This window comes from Sciurus carolinensis, chromosome 9 (assembly GCF_902686445.1).
Source record: "Sciurus carolinensis chromosome 9, mSciCar1.2, whole genome shotgun sequence".
NCBI lineage: Eukaryota > Metazoa > Chordata > Mammalia > Rodentia > Sciuridae > Sciurus > Sciurus carolinensis.
The window spans coordinates 19,320,082-19,336,374 of NC_062221.1; the positions used below are offsets into that span (position 1 = coordinate 19,320,082).

Here is a 16,293-nt window from a genome sequence, read left to right on the forward strand (position 1 = left end):
CTCATTTAGTTTTACTAACTTAACATTGACACTCCATAGCTATTCAAATTCCCGTTTCTTTAATTCTTATTTAGGGTGAACATTTCTTCGTGTTCGTTTACCATTTATAAAACAATAAAGTAAAAAAGACATGCCCATAGAGCAAATCTATCTACTACATGATCTAGTGACATAAATTAGATAATACTGATGAAAGATGTCACCTGCATTTCTTTATATGTAAACAATGTCTTCATAGTTTTGATAAGTCATCATTCAGAATTCAGATCTTAACCATAAAACTGTGTCATTCTTTATCTATATTGGGCTCTAAGCCTTATTCATAATAGTTACAATAATTTTCTAATTTCTTCATTTCACTCAGTCCTTTTTTTTACTCCCAAAAGTCAAAATTCTTTAATGGTTGATTCAATTCACCTTGTTTCTGATGATATCTTCTATTACCTTAAATAACACAAATATATTTCTCTTTCATTGTAGATATAAATATTCTATTTCATCCTCTTTTGATTTTTTTATGGTTTGTTTTACGGTCATTTGTAAGGGCAAACCTGAGGTAAATTTCATTATTTTCTGGACTTCTGAAATACATGGCTAAATCCTTCCCTTACAACATTAACTTGAAAATGAGAACATACAGCCTTTATTTCTGCACTTGGAAGGCCGGCACTGAGCAGCTCATGGTCTAGGATGCTCTGGTACCAAATGCATGATTCCTTAGTGTTGTGGTTTGGACCTTCAGTGTCCCCCAAAAAGCCCTTGTGTTGTAAGCATGGTCCCCCAATGTGGCAAGGTTCAAAGGTAGGACTTTTAGGAAATGATGGGATCGTGAGGGACATAGTTAATCACTTAAATGGACTATTAGGTGGCAACTATAGGCAGATGGGGACATGGCGGGAGGAAGTAGACCCCTGGGGAAGTGACCATGGGGACTCTGTCAGCCCCTGGCCCCTCGCTGCTCCCCTCCTCTTTCTGCTTCTAGGCTGCCATGAGCTGAGCAACTTCCCTCCACCACATCCTTCTGCCATGATGTTTTTTCCTGGAAACAGCAGACCATGGACTGAACCTCTGAAACTGAAAGCCAAGATAAATCTTTTCTCCTCCAAATTGTTCTTGGGGGTATTTTGATCGCAGTAACAAAGAGCTGACTAACATGCTTAGTAACCAGAAAGAGTAAGTAGAGGGGTACTCACAAGCATCATAAGATAAAGAAAATGCACACACACACACACACACACACACACACACACATATTTATATATCTTTCTGAATTATTTCTTATAAGTGCATGTGAATTACAACTATAATTACCTCAAAATGAAAAATTCGATTGAGAAAAAAACTTGTGAACATTTAGTAAAATGTTTTCTTTTAAATATGTAAATTTCCAATTGTATATCCTGACTCTCAATAAAAGTCTAGGAGCTCAGAGCATAGCTATTCTTTATCATCAATTCCCTGATACTCATGGCAAGGGCCACCAGGTTATGAAAACTTTATTTGAGGAATCAGTCTTCACACGCTGCAATGTTAAGGCTAAAGGCAGTTTTCAAAGTGCTAGTTTTTAACCAAATTACCAGACATTTATTAAGGACCACAAGCAATCTTGCTTAAAAGTGGAACACCAGCTGTCAAGTAAACAACTGGGAACAGGGAAAATTAATATTTTTAAGCTGCTAACATCTCCTTCCTGTTGCTACAGCTGAAGTTTAATTTTTGAAGCTGGGAAGCTGTCATTTGGGTAACCAAGTGGGTTTCGCATCCTTGAGTTTAAGCTGAAATTTGTCCTTGGGTAGGTTTCCCTCTCTGCTGGCAGGGCCCACCCCAGTGACCTTTTTAGCCATGCGAACTGATAAAGCAATTTCTTCCTTCTTTTTCTGAGACAGACCAGAACCAAGTCAGTGCTTCAGACACAGATGTTAAGTATTCTCTTCACTAATGAAAATGTGGTTTATATTTCAACAGGACTGCCCTTGCAAATCAGTTGTTTTAAAATGTGAATTTAAATTTTCTAGTCCAAGAAAAGTATTGCTTGTTTATGAGACATAATTCCTTCTTTTTTTTTTTTTTTAATCCCCAATGTTTATTCCCAGCCGATCAGCAGACCAGCTCAGGCCAGGTGAAACAAGCCCCAATTACCTGGCAGAGTGCAGAGTCAGAACCCTGGCTGTGCTGGACTAGTGCCCCCCAGTCTGAACAGCTGGGACAACTCACTTGAGCCTCTGTCCCTGCTGCTGTTTCTGCCTCCATAACCACTGTCCCTGCTGCTGTTTCTGCCTCCACCACCACAGTCCCAGGGCCCCGAAACAATCCAATAATAAATAGAACAAATGTAGATTTGAACCCCAATTCCTCCATTGTGCCACTGTGTGACCTTGAGAAATTCCCCTGTCTCAAGTTTCCTCATCTGCAAAACAGGGGGTGGGGAATATTACTTACTAGAGGGGTGCTAAGCACGGTTACTTTCTTGCCCTTGCCCCCGCCCTGGGTTGGGGGACTTTGCCATCCCGTACACACAAGCTGCCCTCCAGTCTACCAGAGGGCTGGGGAGAGGCTCCAGCAGTCCAGGAAGGCTTCCTTGAAAGTGGAGCACCAGCTTCAAGGGAAGAACTTGAAACATGGAACATTGATATTCTTAAGCTTCTAGCAGTAGAGAAATCCCTGCCCATTCTTCCCATGGACACACCAGCAGAATCAGTCTGCAGTAACCAGTGAGATATTAACATGTGTGGAGACAGCCTGGTACTCTGCCCTGGGTACAGGGTGGTGGCAGGGGTGGGGGATATGGCTGTGTGCCTAGATCCTCAGCTTGCATGTCTCCTCCCAGATTATATGAGAGATCTTCCCATGAACTGTCCCTTCTCCCCACCCCCAGCATATAGAGTAGCCGCTGGCACCAAGACCAACCTTGGTCTTCTCACATCTAGCTAAGGAACATGAAGACTCCTGGAGGGCAGTAGCCTCTGCCTAGTGGGCCACTGTTACTGACCTACCTGTTCGAGCTTCTGCTCAGTTGTCCTTCTTGGGCCAGAACCAAACCCCAAAGGCTCTGCTTCTCCCCAATCCCCTGCATCATCCCTCTTCTCCTTGAAAGAAACCCCCCACCTCCAGCCCTCGCACTTCCCCAACACACATACACTGAGCTCTGCCCAGACCCCCTTTGCCAGGTCTGAGTGTCAGTGCCCAGGTTCCTCCCCAAGACTGCTTTGCTTCTGAGCGCTCTCACCTTGCAGTCTTCCAAGGATGACACTTGGGCTGCGGGAGCCTTCCCCTGGTCACACTGACACACAGAAGAACCTCAGAGTTGAAGTCCCAGCGCTGCCTGAAGCCCATGCATGGCTGGGGCAAGAGTCTGAAAACCAGCTCCATTGCCTTGATGAGGAACAACATGGTGGGCGGTTTGGGCTCCCGAGTGTACCAACATCCATAACGTCCGCAGCTCCACGCAAAGCCTCATTCTCCCTCTTCTCTGTTGCTCGCCCTACTCCCTCACTGGTCTCCCCCAGGAGCACTTCCTTCATAAATCACCCACGCATTCCTCTCATCTCAGATCTGCTCCTGGGCAACCTGACCTAAGGCTGCACACTTGCTTTTCACACTGTGATGAGACAGAGAGGGTTAGTTCACCACACGTGTGTCCTTGGCCATGTATATGCACATGCGCATTCATGGAAAGACCTGTAAGAACAGGTGTGTTTGTGTGTAGGTGTGGAACTGGATTTAACTATTCAGTCCTGGATTTAACTACTTCCCACACATTCGAGTGCCTAAGAAGCTAGAACCCCACCCTAACCACCCACCACCCAGGGGACTGGAATCAGTCCTCTACTGGGTTTTGTAAATTTAGGTTAGTAGCTTCTCCTCTCTGCCTCAGCTTCCTCGTCTGAAAATGAGAATTAAAGTATTGTAATAACAGTGTACTTACTGTATTAATTTGCTACAACTGCCAGATAAAGTACTACAAGTTGAGCGCCTTTAACAACACGTGGTTATTGCCTCAGGGTTCTGGAGACAAGCAGTTCAAGATCAAGGTTTCAGCAGGGTTGGTTCCTTCATAAGGCCACGAGGGAAGGCTCTTTTCCAGACTCCTCTGCTTGGCTTATAGATGGCTACCTTCTCCCTGGGTCCCTTCACATCATCTTCCCTGTATGCATATCTTCGTGTCTACATTTTCCCTTTTTACAAGGACACCATTCATATTGGATTAGGATCCACCCTAATAGCCTCACTTTAACTTGATGACCTCTATAAAGACCCTACTTCCTAATAAGGTCACATTCTGAGGTGCTGAGAGTTATCCATAAGGTTATTGTGTGGATTAAAATGAGTTAGTTTTTGTAAAGTGCTTAGTTCAGTACCTGGCAAATAGGAAACATTTTTCTATGATGATAATGTTGACAATTATGTAAACTTGCTAACTTTCATGTCCTGGGTTAATAAAATGTAAAGTAAGAGTGATCACTAAATGACTGTGAGACAAAGTATTAAAAACTTCATAAAATACAAAAGGTGAAGGAGAATATCAAATTCCTCCAAAAGTGTTTACTCTCTGGTTGTTGCCAGACCAATTTCCACCAGTTTGTGGAATATTTGAGCCTAGTTTGTTCAAAGAAAAACTGAACCTAGGGGGTAAGCAAAATGAGCTTACCTTTAAATAGTTCTTATAACAAATGTTGGTCCTTTCACATCTGCAAGACACACTTCCTGCAGATACCCCGCTAGAGCTCACAATAAACAAGCAAAATCAACCACAGTCTACAATCATCAGCAAAGACAGGAGATGGGGCCTTGCCTCGAGGAATCTCTCTTTTCATTAACTCACTGCTCTTAGATCACAGAACCAGAGAGAAAGGAGAGGAGATCTTTGAATGCATGGTTGAATTTAAGGCTCAGGGGAATTTCCAGGATAAATACTATAATTGTGTGTTTATATTGTGTGGGCCAGTCAGGATGCCCTGCATGCACACTGGCCAAAAGAAAATGGAAGTGACTTCCCTGGGGACCCCTGGCAGAAATACAGAGACTGGGTTTGCTGAATGAACCTCCCAATCATGGCATCCAGCGGAGACTCTGGAACTGAATCCCAATGTGCCTCTCACAGCAGCTTCTCATCACTGACCAGCACTTCCAGTTCCCCCGCCACAGGCCTGGGAACAGCAGCTGCCCCCACAGGCCAAGCCAAAGATCACTGTGGCCTCAGCTTTCAAAGGGTTGGTTGAGGGGGCTGGGGAGATAGCTCAGTTGGTAGAGTGCTTGCCTTGTAAGCACAAGGCCCTGGGTTCGATCCCTAGCACCCAAAAAAAAAAAAAAAGGGTTGGTTGAATATAAGTGCAGTTATTTAATGTAATGCAACTATTATTGTAAATAGACTTTTCTAGAACTTGGATAAATATTGCATCAGATGTATTTATCTCTAAGTAACTGAAAATATGGCTAACAGATTCAAAATATGCAGACATTTATTTGGAAATAAGAAGATAGGAGAAAGGTGATTTTAGAGTCTGTATGACAGCCTAATTATGCCCTAAGAGACCCAAGAGTCTTCTCTGTCCACACTCCTCCTGGGTTGTTGCTCCTGGCCCTTACATCTGCAGCTCACATTTGCACGATGACTGTCAGTGGTCACACCATATCCTCCTTCTTCCCCTCCAATCTACAGGTGCTAAATTCTGGATTTCCTCATCCGCTGCTTGTCTTCTCTTCTCCTCTATCACCTGCTTAAACCATGTCCTACATTAAATTCCTTCTGTGGCAATAACTGAAGAATTTTTTTTTTTCTCAGTTAAAACCCAACTGGCCACATGGCTAAAGCAATAATCAACTCATACCCTTAGGGAATTAGGCTTTAAAAACCTATGGCAGACACAAAGGAAATTTGGGGTAGAAATTTTTTAAGTGCAAAGTAGGTAATAAGATGATACTGAAAATGAGACATAGTGATCATGTGACAATGGCAGCTCCCTTTACAAGTGGGAAGGTGGACGAGGGTGGCACCTGGACAAGGGAGCAAAGGGGTGCTCAGTTCAGCCTGTGCTCCCCTCACTTCTCTGTGCACCCTGTATGGGGTTTTTCCCCCAAGAAAGAGGCTCCTTTTATGACTTGCACAAAGATTTCCCAAAGTTGCCTCTAATTCCCAGAGTCTAGGCTTGGGCTAGTCTTGGCTGCGTCCAGAGTTGCCAAAAGTCATGGCAGCCAGGTGGAAGATAAAGAGGAACGTGAAGAAATAACTGAAGAGCCTAAAATGCTGCCAACCTGAAACCTGAGAGCTTTGTCCAAGGTTTTAATTTCCCAAGAACGCAGGGGAAGGGATGTTTAAGGGATGTCCAGGAGCGAGGCTGGAGCATCAAACATACGGTATGTCCTCTGGAGAAGCCTACAGGAGTCCACTGGAAGAGGCCTCCTTAGAAGGAGACCCCACACTTTTGACAAGTGTCCTATTCCTCACATCCTGTGGTCTGAATATTTGTGTCCCTCCACAATTAGTTTGTTAAAAATCCTAACCTCCAAGGGGATGATATTAGAAGATGAGACCTTGGGGAGGTGATCAGATCATGAGATGGAAGCACCCATGAATGAGATTAGTGCCCTTATAAAAAAGACTCAAGGGAGCTCCTCATCCCTTCCACCATGTAAGGATACAGCAAGAAGGTACCATCTAGGAACCAAGAACTAGGCCTTGTCATACACCAATTCTTCCAGTACTTTGATCTTGGACCTTCCATCCTCTCGAAGAGAGATAAGTTTCCTCAGTTACCCTCACAGTTCTGGGGTCCATGCAGAAGTGGGGAAGTGATCTCCTTACCAACTCTGTGTCCCACCTCATGATCCAGGTCCCAGAAGCAGCTTAGATGATACCCAGAGTCCCATCTAGCATCTCCATCAACTCCTGGACCACCCCACCCTCAGCCCTGGACCTAGCAACCTAGAGAGACCCGAGCTCCAGCAGGGATCTCTGTGTCTTGCAGAGCTCCCAGCCCTGGTCACAGGGCTTCACACTTAGTCCCCTAAGCTAACTGGATGGTGACCTGAGCAGACACTGTGACACCCACTTATTCTCCTCCTCTTCTTCCTTTACCCCCTCCTGCCACAAACACACACACACACACACACACACACACTTTGCTCTTCCAATTGCAAATCAAACACTGGTAAGTCTGACAGAGAGAAACAGAGAACTCAGTATCTAACAACACACTGTCTGGTGTACTTGGTAGAGGAAAGGTGGCTCTCCTCAGCAGAGAAAGGCAAAGCTGGGGACCAGCAAGGTGAAAAGAAACCATGGCAGAGACAATTTCTTCCTCCTGATGGATCTCCAGATCCCTGAAGGTGGCTCAGGAGTGACATCCTAGGACAGTGGGGACTCCCTGGCAGGTCTGCAAAAGGCCCAGCTCCATCTGGAACCAGTGGCCATGCAGCTCCCTTCTCTTTCTGCTCCCCTCTTCCCTCTCCTTGTCCTCTTTCTATCCCCTTCTCTTCATTTCACCTGCCTCTCCTTCCCATTCCTGAGCCTCCAATTCCTTCTTCTTCCTCCATCTCCCTTCCACCTTCCTTTCTCTCCAGAACCACTGTGGACAGTACTCTCCTACATGCTATTGGAGGTGAAAAAAGAAATAGGAGACACTGACCCTATCCTCAGAGAGTGAGCAATACAAGAAGAAATGGCAGAGCCAAGCAAAGCAGTAGGACTAAGCCAAAGATGACTTTGACCCCTCCGTATCCACCTATTAATCCACCTATTAAGGCATTCTTAGGGGAAGATGGCCTGAAGTAATTACTCCTTCTGGATCAAAAGACAAAGGGATAGTTTTAGAACCTCAATGACACATCTGAATTATCTAATGGAACATAAGAAAGCAAAGATTTTCTAGGAGAGACTCATCTATTTCCTTTTAAATGTTTTAACGTGATTTAAACATTATGCTATGAATCTATGTATCAAATTAGTATATGTTAGGGCTGGAATTGTGGCTCAGTGGTAAAGCGCTTGCTTGGCATGCGTGAGGCCCTGGGTTCAATACTTAGCACCACAAATAAATAAACAAAATGAAAAATCCATTGACATCTAAAAAGATATTTTAAAAAACAAAAAAAAATTGTTTGAAAAATAGCATATGGTATCCCATTAATATGAATAATTTTTATATTTTATGCATCAGTTAACATAAACTTTTTTAAAATTATAATATTCTGTTCAAATGTGTTTTGAAAGAAAGGCCCTTTTAAAAGTCTCCCTTGCCTTTTTGTCAAAAGTCCTATCAAATAAAAGGTCTGAAAGCTTTGGAAAGGCCACAAACACTGTAAATAAAAGTTCAAAAATTCATCTTAACAATTGAGGTAAATTCAAGTTTTGTACTCAGAGAGAAAAGAACTAGGCAGGAGATTACTCCTTTCTAACTTGGAAAGGTATAACCTACAGATTTCTGGGGTCAAACATGCAAGAATGCTTCCCTTTTGTGTCCAAGAAAGACAGGGTCAGGTCTACTGAAAATAAACACATCTTCTCCCTTGTACAAAGAGTCAGGATCTGGGCTCCTCGGGGAAGCTAAGTGTGGGCCGACAGCATGAAACTCCCCAAACTGTCTCAAGGCCATTGAGACCAAGGTTCTGGCACATCCCAGACAAGCAAGAGCCAACATCATCTACCGTAACCTGGGAGTAGGAACCATGGACAGGCGAGCAGAAGCTAGCTGGTTCTCCTATTTTCTTCTTTATATTTCTTTAAATCTTATCCTAGCCATAGTAGTCTAACACACATAAGTTGCGTTAGTAAGAGTTAATTCTGCTGTGGTTTTAGTTTCAACGGAGCTGTGAAAAGGGAAGCTAAATTCTCTTGCAGCTTCCCATAGCTATTGGAAGTCTTGCTGTTGACTGACCCCTGTGACCCATGACTGGCACCTGAACTGGGAGCACCCTCCCTTAAGAGGATGCCTAGCATTAAGAGGTAACAGCAGCTAGCACAATGCCTGCCTAATGGATGGATGGGGTGGGGACCAAGGAAACAACCAACTAATCAGACCAATGACTTAGACAAAGCAAAAAAGAGATGGATAACAGCACACATTTTCCTGTTGCTGTCCCATAGCTGCTGGATTAAGAATGATGGACAGGACAGCTACCTTCTGCCAATTAATTCCAGAGTATAATTTGTAGCCTGGGCCCATCCTGGACGATCCTGGGCTGCTAACAAACCATGACACTGCTTTAATTTCTCCTTTGCCCCCATACTTTATTAAAACCTAGAGTGGGTTCCATCAAATATCCCTTCAAGGAAAAAACAGAGAGAGGGAGAGAAACAGAGCAACATTTGTCTCAATGCAATATGAAAGATTAGAGTTTGCTGGATAAAGAGGGAGAGGGGAGGGGGTAGGAATTCTTGTGAAACACACGCACGCACAGGGACACACACACACAATTTCTCTTTTGCAATGACCTCCTTATGCCCCATCCATCAGCCTGGGGTTGGCTTATTCTAACTAGCAGATTCCTTTATTCTGTATAACAGGCCCATCAGACACAATCTGCATGCCAATTACTGGCACAGACCCCTTGATACCAAAAAATGGAAATTAGCTGTCAAGAAAAGGCTTCAGCCGGCCAGGTCTCTTTCTCGCTCTCTATTTCCAGCTCATATACACCCTCACTCTGCTCAGCGCCTGGCTCTCACCAGGGAGTCCCCAGTGGAAAAAGTCATCTAAAAATACAAACATATTTTATTGTTATTAGTATTAGTTGCTGACTTTCTCAGTACAATGTGAAATTCACCAGTGGGCAAAAGCTGCTTAGGGCAGAAATGGGTGAGAGAGGTTGATTTCTGATAATTGCATTTCTTTGGGAGCAGATCAAGGCGTCCCATGAAAGGACATTCAAAGAAATGTGAGGATAAGGGCAAAAGAAAACAGACAAGGAATGGGATTCTGTAACCAAGATAACAATCGGAACTTTCACACTCAGGAATGGGCCGAGGCAGAGTTGAGGGGACAGAGGTGAGACAAGCTCTATGAACAAGCCTGCATTACTGCTCTGCATCCTAATCAGCTCTCGCAAAGCCAGGCTGCGACCAACCTGAGGGCTTCCTATGGACACGCGCTCCGCTGCGTTCCAGCCCATCCCAAGCAGGCTACCTGCAAGATTTCTACCCTGCAGCTCCCAGAATCTCCAGAAGAGGCCATTTTACCATAGAGTTCCTCTTCTCTTTTTTTTTTTTCCCAAAATGAGCAAAGAAGAGGAGGGAGTTTATTTTCCACAGTCAAAGATCCAGAGCCTCATTGATTCTCATTTGGTAGGACAAAGGAATCCACAGGGACGATTCGGGACAGCACCTTCACTAAGGAACACACACAACCCAACACTAAGGTGGCACTTATCCTTAAAATTTTTGATGAAGGAGGACCAGGGATTTAGCTCGGTGGCAGAGTATGTACATGCCTAGCATGTACAAGGCTCTGGGTTCAAGCCATCGCACTGAAAAACAGCTTTTTGATTAAGAGATATCCCTATATCTTATTTTTTAATTGCTCACAGAGGACAATTTTAGTTGTATGAATCCATCCAATAACAGTGATTTTTATTAAGTGTTTTTATGAATTTTTATCAAGATTAACAATGTTTATTAAGTATTGTCATTATCACACAATTCAAGACTTGCTCAAAATCTGAATTCTCTCATGGGCAAGTAGAAAACGGTTGTACATCTAAATAAACTGTCCCTTCTTCCCAAGCTAAAATTGTCAGGCAGGTATATTTGGAGTTTTTCATATGCACAATTTTCAGAATATGATTTGTAAACAGCTTAATTCATCCAACATGTATACACTGAGTGCCTACTATGTGCCTAGCACCTCAGCATACAATAAAGATTTGTGGAAAGAGTGAATGGATGCCAGGTGCCAAGCTAGGTACCCCAAGTAGGTGGTGGGTAAGACTCGGGCTTAGCCCTGAGGACTCTATGTGGGCCAGACCTCGTTTAAATCCCACATCATCTTTTCTTGTCATGGTTAAGAACATATTTTGCAGTTGGCATTAATAAAGAATCTCCATGCCTTCCACTGGAGGATGACTTATGTGTTCCCTTATCCAAATGTTCATTAGGCTCCCTGATTTGTGCTACCAAATTTGAAAAAAAAAATAGTTGTTTTCTCAAATCACTTCAAACTATTATTGACATAGAAACAAAAGCCACTTGGCCTAGGACCTGATAACGTTTAGTGCCTCGGACTGTTCCTTCCCTTTGCTTCAGTATGCATTCCTAGTTTTCCTCCTGCTTCTTACTGCTCCTTCTCACCATCCTTTGAAGATTCTTCTTCTCAAATGCTACTGTTTCTTGGAAGCTGCCAAGGTGCTACTCTTTCTCCTATATTCGGCCTCCAGAGCAAGAGAGAAGGGAAGGAGTCAGAGCCGACTCTCCCACCCCCTTGCTTCTGGCTTGGACAACTGGACAAAAGAAGATTCTACTTAGGAACTTTGGATCACAAGCAACAGAAATGCATGCAAACTAGATAGAATTTTATGAGGACACAAACCGTCTCAGCAAATTACAGAAAACTCTGGGCCCAGGCAAAGACAAAACGCAGACTCTCACCTCTTCAACCCTGGAGTGACTCCTCAGCTTCTCCACTTCCCTCTGCTCCCATCCATCCTCCCAGTCAGCTAGCTCTGAGTGTCCCTTCCTCTCTAACTTCAGTGAGCCCCAATTGCCACCCAGACACAACTCACTCTACCACAGCCTTCCTGTCCCAATGTCAACCATGAAGAGGAAATGTTGGTCACTTGTAATAGACTCCTCAGAGTGGGGATCTGATCAGCCCAACTCATCTTGTCTGAGCCAGCCCCGTTCCTTAGTGAGCCCCCATTAGGGATGGAGAAGACCCTGACACCCACCAGATATGACTGATGTGGGGTCAAGTGGCCTGCTGTCTACTCCTCTGGGACTATGAACAGAAGAAGAGTCTCTAAAAGAAGGGTGTGGGTGAGGCGGGTGTCCCCAAATGTGCCAAATACAGTGATATTCTTAGATGTACAGATTTATCCTGCCAATATTCATTGCTAAAGTGCTAAATGCAAGACAAGAGAAGAGAGTTGAGGTTTTAAACTTCCCTGTTTAGGAGGAAACAGAATGAAAAAGACAGCAGAAAAAGCAGAAATTTTCTGTTGTTTGGATATAATAATTTGGAGAGAAGGGAAGTTTGAAAATTCTATTGTTTTCTCCTATTGCTACTTTAACAGATTATCATATACTTAGTGACTTAAAGCAAAGCAAACTTATTCTTTATAGTTCTAAAGGTCAGAAGTCTGAAATGGGCCTAGTGGGCTAAAATCAAGGTATCAGCAGAGACGGGCACAGTGGCACACACCTGTAATCCCAGCAACTCAGGAGGCTGAGGCAGGAGATTCACAAGTTTGAAACCAGCCTGGGCAACTCAACAAGACCTCATCTCAAAGAAAAAGGGACTAGGTTGGGCCCAGTGGCACACATTTATAATCCCAGGGGCTCTGGAGGCTGAGGCAGGAAGATCATGAATTCAAAGTCAGCCTCAGTAACAGTGAGGCACTAAGCAACTCAATGAGACATTGTCTCTAAATAAAATACCAAATAGGGTTGGGGATGCGGCTCAGTGGTTGAGTGCCCCTGAGTTCAATCCCGGGTGCCCCAAAACAAGGGAGGACTAGAGATGTAGCTCAGTAGTAAAGTGCCCCTGGGTTCTTTCTCTAGTACCAAAAAAGAAAGCCATCAGCAGAGCTGCATTCCTCTTGGAAGCTCTAGTGGAAAACCCATTCCTTGCCTTCCCCAGCTTCTAGAGGCTACCAGCAATTCTTGGTTCATGGCCCCACACTTATTATTTTCACAATGAATATTCATAGAATAAGTCTATATGTCCAAGAATACCACTGTATTTGTCACATTTTGGGGCACCTGCCTCACCCACACCCCCTTCGTGACCCCACATCACTCCCGCCTCTCCTTCTATCATTTCATCTCCTCTGATGTGACAGACACCCTCCTGTCTCCCTCTTTCTCTCATCAGGAGCCTCATGGATATACTGGGTCCCCTCAGATAATGCAGGATAATCTCCCCATCTTGAAATTCTTCACTCAATCACATCTGCAAAGTCCCTGCCACATAAGGCAACGGATTCATGGGTTCCAAGGATTAGGACGTAGACATCTTTGGAGGGTCCAACCCAAGAGGTATACGGTGATCACATGGGTTAAATCCTGCCACTGGTCTGAGGAACAGCCACCAGGTCTAGGCTCCAGCATCTGATCTGCTTTCTTCAAAAACATCACTTGAATAAAGTAGGAGTTAAAATTAAATGCCAAGGGATTAGGAGTGCCTGGGTGGTACCGAAAAGGAGGCAGAAATGCTGACCACTCCTTGGAGAAGTCTAGCAATGAAGACGAGGAGAAGACTGTAATCTGAGGGATCCTCAGACCAGAGGAAGAAGTTGTGATTCGTTTACCTAACCTGGTGAGCTCCTGGCCACCAGGAAGGAAGGGACTCAAGATCATCTGTCAGTTTCAACCTAGTTTTCCTTCATGATTTAATCCTGTATGTTTTTCAGGAGGAGTGAAGGGAATGCTTTTATAAGACATCTTGAATGGCTAAATTCAAGCAAAACCTAAAAAGGTGTCTCCATTGCCATGCAAATATTTACCCAGGCTGGTCAGACGGACACCAACCAAAAGCACAGTTTGCCCCCCAGAGTAAAGAAAGATGCCACTGAAATTAACTTGGGTGACATTAGTACAGCTAGACTGTGGAGCCAATTTACATGTCAGCTTCTGCAGTGTTAAATGGAAATCCTCCCCTTGTTGTGCCAATTATGTAGGTGAGAAGCCCCATGCCTCCGGGCCCAGCGCTGGACTGTGTGTGGGCCCAGGGGCCACTTATCTACTCGTGTAGGTGAATTCTTTGCTGCTTGGCTCTAGAGGAAAATGCATCTTACATAAGGTGCTGCTCCATAGATAAGTCTGTTGTTAATATGCCTAGACTGCCTTTGCCATGGCTATTATCACAGATACATGCCACGTACATCTTTTTTATCGGTGTGCATTGTACTCGTGGTTAAAAAAAAAAAAAAAAAAAAGTAAAAAAAGCAAAAGAGACCACAGAATGTCATTTGTTGTTTGTTATTTTTTAAAAAAGTTTTGCTGCAGAGTCAACGCATACCACATATCATTCCTGATGTATAAAACTATAAAACTGGAACATCAAACATGCATTAGTTCAATTTGTGAGATTTTCAGAAAGGAGTTTTCGATAGTTCAGTATGGTTCAGCAGTATTTCCAGGATGCTGGGACTAGGCTGGATGAACTAGCTCCACACTGTCTGTTATGATTCTGACTTTCATTACTGTTTTAAAATGTGTGGAGGTGTTCCCCCCTCCCAAAAGAGAAGAGGAGGATTTGGTTATGAGCTCTTTTAGTTCTGGGAGTAGCAAAGTGGGGGCCAATATTCCTATCTTCTCTGGGTTATTTCTTCTTCAACATCCAGGAACTTCTGAGCCTAGGGAAACTGAGGCAGTTCACTTAATTCCTGTTTCAGTGAAAGCCTTCAGCAGAATGAGTCCCAGCTACATTGTTGGGGGAACTGTGATGTCCCTCCTTTGAAGACCCCCATCTGCCTGGGGGGTTCAGAGTCACAGGGTAACGCACAATCCCGCACCAGTTTTAAATGTGTGCACGCAGTGGTGGGACGGTAACAGTGCTTCCCATTCTACCGAACTGGAAGGCAGAAACCGGAACGATGATAAACAGTGTTGAAATCAACCAAAGCCGCCGGAGCCAGGCCCAGAAGCTCCCGGGGTTGAAGAAGCTGAGGCAGGTTGAGGACATCACCTCTCTGGGCCTCACCCAGCTGAGCAATGACAACTTCTGCATTCTGACTGCATGCATGCCATCCTCCTGGACAGGTTCACAGCCTCTCTAGTCTGTCTTCTCGATGCATTCAGAGCTTCTTCCTCATGGGGCGGCTGAAACGCTGGCCAGGGACCGCACTCAAGCCCTGGCTGAGCCTTCTGACCTGAAAATAGCCCAGAAGCCTGATGAGCACTGATACTGAGAGAAAGGGACACAAGGCGCATGTTGGGAAGCCAGAAAGGTGGGTCGGGGCACAGGGGCGGAGACTGGCAAGGCCAAGCCAGCCTCCAAAGCAACAGGAAGCCTCAGCAGAGGTTGGTGGCATTCTGCTTCTTCACCAGCCTCAAAAAGGTGCACACTGACAGCTTCAAGTTCAAACAGCATGCAGAAAGCCTGAGGGAGGAGACTCGGCGCCCCACTCTCAGCCCCAGGATCTCTCTCACCTTTTCTGTGCGCCCCTCTCCTGGCTTCACTAGGCTCTCTCTCTAATTGCCTCGTGTGCTCCACCTCCAGACTTTAAGCTCTAGATAGGAGTGGACACTAGGAGAGAATCTTAGTCAATCCCAGAGTCAACTCCAGACCACCAGGATTCTTTCCAGTCCATAAGTCTAACATTCCCAGTGCTTCCTAATCCTCTGCCCTTCTGCTGCTCCCATCCCCCAGCTGACTACCCACCCATTCATTGGTGAACTTCCTTCTCCAGAACATGGAGTATAAAATGGTTCGGTCGGAACTCCCGGATCCCCCTCCCCTCCTACACACACAAATCTCCTTCCCACCCTCTGCTGCTGGCAGCAGAGTAAATGGTGTCATGCAGACCATGCCATGGGGCCCATGTGTTGCCCCAGACCCCAAATGAAGACTCTTCTTCCCAACATAGGTATAAAGGCCCCTTCATTGTTGGTTGTAGCAGCAAATAACACTAAGCAATCAGGGCAAGGAACCAACAAAAAGACCCCCAAACAAACTGAGTGCTCAGGTTTAGAGACAAGAGGGCAGAGGATGGGAGGGAGAGGTGGCGGGCGGTGGTGAGGAGGATGAACATGAGCACAGCCCACCACCCATCCACCCACCTATCCTGTCAAGTTGCCAACCTGTCCTATGAGCACAGACACAGCATTCACAAATTTAAAAACAGATATCAAGTGCCTACTGTGTGCCTTTTCATAAAAATCAGCAAATAAAGAGTCAGTGTTTAGATATTTTTCTTTGAACTTCTGCAAATACAAAAACAGCTTGTGGTAACTAGGTCCAAAAGTGAGTCCAATATCTAAAAAATTATATTGATTGAATTTTTGTCCACATAGTGAGATAGAATGTCATCTTGGGACCCTTGTGGACCATTATTAGTTATGCCAATTAAAGATATACATTTTATATAAATATGTATATTTATGTATTTCAGTAGATGATGCAGAGGACTTCAGGGATATAA

The 16,293-nt window shown here is 44.5% G+C and overlaps 1 protein-coding gene across 5 annotated transcripts in view; it reads right to left on the reverse strand.

The window, feature by feature from the left end:
- The window catches only part of Il20rb (interleukin 20 receptor subunit beta), a 114,838-nt gene that overhangs the window by 47,879 nt on the left and 50,666 nt on the right, over positions 1-16,293 (reverse strand). The window contains exon 8 of one of the 5 annotated variants that reach the window (XM_047565316.1): positions 14,132-15,021. The exons of the other annotated variants lie outside the window; for them this stretch is intronic. Within the exon in view, the coding sequence (XP_047421272.1) occupies positions 14,947-15,021 (75 nt within the window). The 3' untranslated portion in view covers positions 14,132-14,946. Of the gene's footprint in view, positions 1-14,131; positions 15,022-16,293 lie in introns of those variants that run through there. 5 annotated transcript variants of the gene reach the window in all.